This window comes from Rosa rugosa, chromosome 5 (genome assembly GCF_958449725.1).
Source record: "Rosa rugosa chromosome 5, drRosRugo1.1, whole genome shotgun sequence".
NCBI lineage: Eukaryota > Viridiplantae > Streptophyta > Magnoliopsida > Rosales > Rosaceae > Rosa > Rosa rugosa.
Window position 1 is genome coordinate 21,927,405 of NC_084824.1, and position 8,666 is coordinate 21,936,070.

Sequence of the window (8,666 nt, forward strand, 5' to 3'; positions counted from 1 at the left end):
TTTTTGGATTCAAACTGGAGAAACCAAGCAGCACTTGATAAGTCGCTTTAAACAACTTCATAATATATCTTAATGAATGGTATCTCACTAAACTGCAAAAACTGGGAATACAAAGAGGAATGTTCGGGAAGATCATATTCCAAGCAATGTCGGAATTGTATTAGACATGAAACATTGTGTTTACAACCAACAAGACTCGGGAATCAGAATGGATTATAAGACAAACTACAGTCAAAGAATTAGACACCTCTTTTTGAAATTTAAATGTAAAAAGAAAAGAAAGTCGAAACTTCCACCGGCTCAACAACAAGAACATCTATTACGGGTTTCTGTACATCGTACTTGGGTGTTAGAGCTGAAGAATAAAAGACAGCAATCTACAGCCGCAAGTTATGTGGGTTAGGCTTAGTGAGTGCTTTAGTAAAGTAAGATCTGATCTCATCCAATATATTCTTGATCAGTTCACAGTGCCTGCAATGTTCCAGCTTAGAGAATTCAGCAGATGAAAATAGAAACCGAGACTGCAGATGTTTTTTGCTAAGCAAAACAAGACTGAATCTAGAACTCAGTGACAGTTCACATAAGAGCTTTAACTGATACCCTGAGAACAAACGACAAGGGATAGCCTAGCAATGATCCAAGTTTATTCGTCAGTCTGATTAGATAACTTCAAACGACGAAGAGAATAAAAAGTAACTAATTGTTTATTAGGATTTAAAGATCACAAACACCAGCAGGTCATCTTTCTTCATTTTTTTTCTTTTCCTTCTTTGGTTAAAATACTCGTAGTCCTGGACATTATAAACACCCCTACATTTTTTTGCTTAAAGAAAAAAAAAATCTAGTGCAATCTGCCCGAGACATGTATCTTACATAAAAGGAAAAAGGAAAAAGGGAGGGGGGGGGAGGGAGAGAGAGAGAGAGAGAGCACATACCCTGGTCTAGCACTCAATTTTTCGAACTGCTCCAAGATAAACAAAATACATGTTTGCCGTAATGACATTGCATGGAAGGCTTCTGAAAGTTCATACATGTTTGAAACATTCTCCAAAGATATGTCCTACATCAACAAATAGAAAAGTAATCAAGCAGCCATCATTTTATATCCAAGCATGGAGAGAGACAGATAAAGACAGAGAGAGAGCTTACCTGTGCTATTGAATACTCACAAAGCCGCTTGAGTCCCTCCAAAAGATACTGATCTGCAGCTCTGAGGAGATCTTGAGCAATATCCAAAGTAATGTCTACTGATCCGGTGTATATAAATCTGTGCCAAGTCGAGAGTCTGAATTATAAAAGCTCACCGGGCAGCTTTTGTGATACAAGAAAACAAAAAATTTACTTCACCTCATCATCAACTCAAAAACCTCCCATCTAATATTTGGTATTTCAATGTCCCTTGCATCCTTCTCCTGTAATAGGTTAATTGTAAATTATAAACCATCCGCCATCAATATTTCTTTGTAGATAAAAGAAAAAAAAAATGATTCAGGATGAAATAAGTAGAAAGAACAACCCCCACAAACTCACCCGGTAACCACCATCAAACATTGCACGAAAAGCATCTGAAGAAGCAAGCAGGCAAATTCTGTGAGCATAGAACCGTCTACCTGCAAATGGTCAGTGAAGCAATCAAACTTATGCTAACAAATACAATCACAGTAGTGGTTGAATGAACCTTCATAATACATAGCATACATAGAAAGAATTACATGAAAAAAGATTAGACCTTCAACTAAAAACGTAACATCGGACAGCGTAGGGTTGTTTACATACTGCTCCCCTAGATAAACCTGCAGGAAGTTGTATTTATCATCAGAGGAAATCCATGCTAAACACGAACACAAAGCTTAAGATGACGGCACCTTCAAAAACTGGCAAGCAATCACAGAATAGCCATCCTTTTGTTTTAAAGGATATATTCTGGTTATAACAACTAGCAAACTATAAAAACAAAAAACAAACAGCAAAATACGACTTTTAACTAATGACACTGTACAAATTCAAATATATAATGACAAAGGCATGAAAAAATCATCTAGTATTGAAAATAAGCACAACCTGTGGTGTTGGAGATGGAGGAGCTGCATCCACAGGAGAAAGAGTCATGGCTTTGTTGGCCAACTTGTACAGAGCCATAGCACCATCAAGCTGCTGTTTGGGGCTACTAGAACCAAGAAGCCCAAGAAGCAATTCCAAACCTGCTTAATGATATGGGACAAGTCAGCCACCTCGATAAATAATATTGAGGAACCAAAAAAAACCGACAAAATACAATTTGAAATACAGAGACAGTGACATGCCATTGTTATCGATGAAAATGGTTCTGAGATCCTCTGGGGAGCAAAGATGAGCAAAAGCCAAAGCAACACGTCTTTGGACATTTCTCTCTGCTACACGCATCAAGTATAACAAATGCGACAAAACCTACATTAGGAAAATTCAGAAATTTCAATCCCATAGGTTTTTAACATAAAATTCACACAAAATTAGTGCCACAAAATGTACCAACACCTACAAAAAAGAAAACTTAGTAATAAGCATGACAATACTCACTCGTGCATGAATCTTCTCCTCTAATCTTTTCAATGTTTTGGTCACACAATCCTTTGTAGCCTGAAAAGACATTTGTAAATTGTTGTCCATTACAAGTTGTGTTACAGCAAAGAAGGACAAAAGGGGGAGATAATTTTGAACATCTATTATAGTTACCAAAATAATCATGAATCTTGTTAACAAAATTTACATTTTGTGAAAATAACAAAGAACTATGGAGAGAGAAAGAGAGATATACTTGGAAAATAAATTCTCCATCCTGCAACTTCTGAACACCACCAACCCTAATAAAATCGGACACATTATCCTAGAGAAGAAAATGAATGGACAAAGTAACATCACATTAAAATGGTATTCAATGTCAACTTGTTGACTAAATATACAAAATTCCACGAGTTCATGAGAATCATTAATTATATTACCTCATTATCTGCAAGGCCATAAAGGGTAAATGCAGCATTGTGTTGCAGAGACCCATTTTTTGAATCCAAAAGTTTCAACAATGGCAATAAACCACCATTATGAGCAATACCAGCTTGGTTGTGTGAGTCCTGAATGTATAATTTGAAGCAAATGAAACAAACTCAGAAAAGCAGGATCTTCAATAATAAATCATAATTGTTGCATTGGACTGCACACACTCAGGAACCTAAAGAACCAGAAAAAGCATAACTAATTAAAAGAACGTGAAATGAGTCCGTCTATGTCATATTGATTCCCCAGACTAATTCTTCCAATATTACCAAGAACAGTTGTCTAAACAGAATATAGAACAGGTCAATAAGAAATAATAACCTGTGCCAACCTCCCCAAAGCAAAAGCTGACATCTCCCTGAGTTGTACATCTGGGGATTGAAGCATCTCAATCAAAGGTCGGACAGCACCCCTCTGTACAATGTGAACCTACAAATGGCAATCATTGAGGCATATAAAGATAATGGATAAAATGGAAGGACTCAAAAGCAGATTTATGCATCATTACAGAAATTCAAGAGGGGAAGGAAACTCCACCACAAGTAGTCAACATGCAAAATGAAAATGCTCTACCAAGTTACCAACAAAGGTAACAAAAATGGATGTTGATAGAACCATTTTTCAACTAGAATGAGAATATCAATGATGTTTTCTCTCCTAAAACTATGATGTGTAGCACAAAATAGGGATGAGTTGATGACTCAAGTCATGGAAGATAAAGGGAGAGAAAAATTACACTACCTTGCAATCTGAATCAGTTGCAGCAAATTGTCCAAGTAGCAAAGCTGCCTCTCTTTGGCTCTCAAAGCAGCAGGAACTGTAATTCAATATATCAGACTTGAGAAACTTTTAAAAATTATATGCCATGATGGGAAAAAATTAACAAGAATTTAGCTTGATCAAGTGATGTGACACTATTTGGGATGCACCTAAGCAATCCAATAACAGGTTGTAAAGCTCCCGCAAGAAGAACCTCTTTCTTTATGTTTGGAGAAGAGTGAACTAGATTTCCAATTACACCAACCTGCATTTATTTGAAAATCATGTTATTCTACAGCAACACGAAGAGAAAGAACATAAGTCCACAAAGTATTAAGCTTAATAGCTCATTATATCAACTATAGTCTCATAAAGATCCTACCGCTTCGTAATGTATAGCAGCATCTTCAGATCGAAGCATTAAAATGAGGGTAGGAAGAGCATTGCATTCAACAATCTGCAAAGTCATAAATTTACGTGATATGTTTAATTTCAATCCATCTCTGATAATAAATATACCAAATTTTAGAAAATATATAATTTCACAAGGAAGGTCCATTACCTGATTCTTATTCTCATCATTTTTAAATGCGAGGGTTCGTAACGCTCCAGCAGCTGCTCTTTGCACCTTTGTATCGGCAAATTCAAGCAACTCAACTAGAGGTGGAATTCCACCTTCTATCCTGTATATGCAGTCCTCATGATCATTAGAATATTATGTTGTTGATGTATCAACAATTGGCTATTAGAAAGACAAGCAAACCTGACACGGGTTTTAATGCTGCTGTTTTCATGAGCGAGATTGGTGATGGCATCAGCAGCTCTACGAATGACGCTATACAAAGGTCGAGTTACATGACTATCCTTGTGCCTCTTCAACAAATCTACTAGATGAGACAATGCACCATTGTCAACAATGAGTTGTTGATGCTCGGGCTGTTGACACAGAAAGACAGCAAGAGAGAAAAAAGGAAAGAAAAAAAAGTTCAGCAATCACATGTAGAGTTGAGCGATGGTGAAATTATATCCTATCTAAGAGTTCCTGTGGCACAAATAGTGGTGCAACATCATACAAATAAGATGTCAAGAATAAGATGTCTACAACCAAGAATCAATAGCATCCGCACAGAATAAATAGGTAATGAAGATATAAGACAAATACAGATAGACTTGCGAATAGACACGGCGTGGAAGAGATTGACACACCTAGTTTCTATAACATATTCATACCACCGTCAAAGAAACAACTGTTATTAAACATGCCTGATAGTAGCTGAGATTGACACACCTAGTTTCTATAACATATTCATACCACCGTCAAAGAAACAACTGTTATTAAACATGCCTGATAGTAGCTGATTGATTCATAAGATACTCTTCGACTATGACTTTCTGACATAGTAAATGTAATTGGAGTTAATTAGTAGCCAAGTAATCATTCGATGATACTCGGTGATGATGTGGTTTTAGAAGGGGACTGTTCATCTCCGTGCTGTGCTCATAAAAGTTTCAGTGGTTTCCAAAAAGATTAGTATCCAACTAATCTGCATGCTCAATTACGCAAGCAACACGGCTGATAAAATTATTTTAAGATCAAAATCCTTGAAACTCTGCAAGTAATTTTACATGCTCTATTATATATGCGGCTGCTATATATCTAAGAAAGCAAAAAAATTCAAGTTTTAACTGATTGAAAATTTGAAAATTACGAAGGGTAGAGTGACCTTAACGGCAAGAAGGCCTAGTGCAAAGGCACTGCCCTTCTCAACCTCGTGTTCGCAGTGCTTCGAAGAGCTCCGGTCGACCTCGCTGCACGGCGGCGCTTGCAGATGTTTCACCAAAGCCGGAACCGCACCGCCTTCAACGATGACGTTCACTACGTCCTCTGCCGCCGAACACACTCAAATTCGTTAAATTCAGAATTTCACAAAACTTACAGAACCGACGGAAAATGAGAAATCAGGACGAGATCGGAGGAATTTTTTTTTTTTTGGACTGACCGTTCTTGGCGAGCTCGGCGAGGACGTGAGTGGCGCGCTTGGAAGCGTTTCGATCAGCTTCTCTCCAGGAAAAAGAAGAGTCAAGAACTTGAACCTGCTCGGCGACCTGAAGCAGTATGGCTTTTCTGGCGTCGCCGGACTGCTGCACCGTGATCTCTCGCTCCTCTCCGATTTCCTCTTCCAGTTTCCGCTTCTGCCCCTTCCTCTCCGATTGGCTCTGATCTTGGCGCCTCGGCAGCTCCATCAAAGAAACGCGAAAATGGAAGAGAAGCTGATCCAGAGATATGAATTTTTTGGATTTTGAATAGAGGTCAGTGAGAGACAGAGAGAGAGAGGAAGAAAGAGAGAGACAGAGAGAAAAATCGGAGGGTATTTTCGGAATTTCTGAAGAAAAGAAGAAAGTAAAAGCTTTTTCTTTTCTTTTTCTTTTCCGGCTGAAAAAAAAAAGTGTCGGGAGTAAAACCGGCCACATGATTTCCGGCTCTCATATTTATTTCATGTTTGATTTAAATTTAATTTTTTGCGTTAATTATCGAATAATTATTGATTAACGTGCGCTCCCGCTAAAAAGTACAGCAGGACATGATTTAACTAACTTGCGCATGGGTGTGAAGGTTAAGAGGGAAACAAGGACAAAGAAAATGGTGGGCCCAGGGGACTGTGGGGCACGCAATAATGGGCTGGGACTGCATGCTAAAGCCTTTGTTATATCAAAAAAAAAAAAAGCCTTTTGTGGACTGCCACAGTGTAGTATGGTCGTGCCACTCGTGCGTGCATGTAAATTAGGGACTTGGGGAATGGTCAAGGCAAACGGATCCTGGAAAATCATATATATAGTGAATGAATCACGGATTTCTTTTTCCATCATCACTATTATTTGAATTGAAATTGTGTTTGAATTATGGGATTTTAGATTTTCAACTGATTATTTTTTATGAATTAGATTAGGGTTGTCTATCTTGTAGCGTGTGGTGTTGCACATCAACATTGGTCTCAAATTTACATCGGCAAATGTGTTCACATGTGGATTGTGCAATAGCAAGATCGGTGATTGCAATGACAACAGTGGATTCAAGGCTAAGAAGGTCGCCGAATTGTTTCAGCATTTACATGTGTAGACACAAGAAATTTAATGAAAATAAAATTCATTAAATAAATCAGTCAATCTTTGAAATTTTGACTAAACAAGCTTATTTGGCACATGGGTCCTACAAAAAGTACACGTGGCTCATACGTCACCAAAATTATGTGAGATTCGAGGATGACACATGTCAAAACACAAGTGATCCATCGATTGAATGACGTGGAAGCATCAATTGTGGAAGCGTCAATTTATCGCTGATTGATTGTTGCTTGCTCGAGTTAAGCATTTAAAGCGGATAAATCGTATTAAATTGATTGATCTCGATGAAAATCAAGCATCAAATACAAATATCGATCAGATTAAATTGTTTAATTCTGATTGAAATCAAGTATTAAATCAAGGGGAAATGATCATTTACCCAATTTCAGCTTAAAAATTGTCAACTTGCTCCACTAACAGTTTTTTAACCTCATTTACCCAAAACACTCTAAGAGATTATTTCCCTAATACCCAACTAATTTTTTTTATATTCTTTTTATTTATTTTTGGGACTTTTTTGCTCTCTCCTTCTTTCTCACTTAGAGAGAAAAGTCATCCTCCACCTTGCTGTGCTCCGATGACTAGTGGCCGGCCGCAGACTCCGGCGATCGGTGACCGGACTCCTGCGACCGATGACCGGAATCCCGAATCTGGCTACCGGACCGGTGGCCGGATTCCGGCGGCCGATTTTATTGCCTCATAATAATACCCAGTAACCATATTATTACCCCCCAGTAATCATATTATTGCCCCCCAGTAATCATATTATTGCCCCCCAATACTCATATTATTGCCTCTCAATAATCATATTATTGTCTCCAATAATCATATTATTGCCCTCCAATGAATTGCATAAACTCCCAAAACCAAAATGAATACACTACAGGCACAATTGATCAATTTATATGCATATTATTGCCCCCCAATACTCATATTATTGCCTCCTAATAATCATATTATTTTCCCCTAATAATCATATTATTGTCATCCAATAATCATATTATTGCCCATCGGTGAATTGCATAAACTCCCAAAATGAAAATAAATACACTACAGGCACAATTGATCAATTTATATGTTCAATTTTACATATATATAATAATTAAAAACAATTCTTCCCGACGGCCTACCCACCAGATCGTCCTTCGTCCCCGCCAGCCCATAAGGAACTGCATCACCGCCTCCCCTTCACCGGAGTCATCTGCAACACCAACCACCTGCATTCCGGCCTTCGATCCAGCCTCCTCACCGGAGCCTCCCAGCCTTTGATCTAGCCTCCACCCGCGCCTAGTCCCCCTCTTGCTCACACAGCAGCATCCCACCGTCCTCCTACCCACGCGGCCAGCACACCCGCGCCGACCAACCCTCGCAGCCCACAGCGCAGATCCCAACACAGATCGCTGTAGAATCCGGCAGCCCTGCCCCGCCGCCTGCGCAACACAGCACACCCACGTCTTGTGTAGCCCAACGCCTGCCCATCCCAGCGCCACCCCGCCTGCGCACTCCCCTCTCGCCCAGCACGCTGCCACAGAGAGGGAGAGAGAGATCGGAGAATGGGGGATGAGAGAGAAAGAGCATATCGGGGAGAGTGGAGAGAGACAAGGAGATGCACATGTAATTAAATAATTGAGTTAAGGGCAAAACTGTACTTAAATATTAAATTGGGTAATTGGGAGTAAAAAACTCTTAGTGGAGTAAGTGGGAGTACATTTGCCCAAATTTGGGTAAGTGGTCACGGCCCCTTAAATCAAATC

At 39.0% G+C, this 8,666-nt stretch overlaps 1 protein-coding gene across 3 annotated transcripts; it reads right to left on the minus strand.

The window, feature by feature from the left end:
• Positions 1 to 120: 120 nt before the first annotated feature.
• Positions 121 to 6,115, minus strand: LOC133707963 (ARM REPEAT PROTEIN INTERACTING WITH ABF2-like). 3 transcript variants are annotated; one of them, XM_062133419.1, is made up of 19 exons: positions 5,790 to 6,114; positions 5,514 to 5,674; positions 4,553 to 4,725; positions 4,352 to 4,472; positions 4,172 to 4,246; positions 3,960 to 4,054; positions 3,772 to 3,847; positions 3,352 to 3,459; positions 2,979 to 3,107; positions 2,795 to 2,863; positions 2,557 to 2,616; positions 2,304 to 2,427; positions 2,062 to 2,201; positions 1,730 to 1,793; positions 1,531 to 1,610; positions 1,348 to 1,412; positions 1,150 to 1,267; positions 936 to 1,060; positions 121 to 471 (listed from the first exon to the last, which is right to left on the minus strand). In XM_062133419.1, the coding sequence occupies exons 1-19, from the start codon at positions 6,031 to 6,033 to the stop codon at positions 378 to 380; spliced, it is 2,121 nt and encodes a 706-aa protein (XP_061989403.1). In that variant the 5' UTR covers positions 6,034 to 6,114; the 3' UTR covers positions 121 to 377. The 3 variants fall into 3 exon arrangements, with proteins under 3 accessions (XP_061989403.1, XP_061989402.1, XP_061989404.1); XM_062133420.1 differs by lacking the exon at positions 121 to 471 and adding an exon at positions 478 to 626 and having other exon boundaries at positions 5,790 to 6,115; XM_062133418.1 differs by having other exon boundaries at positions 4,172 to 4,472; positions 5,790 to 6,115.
• Between the last annotated feature and the right edge of the window lie 2,551 nt (positions 6,116 to 8,666).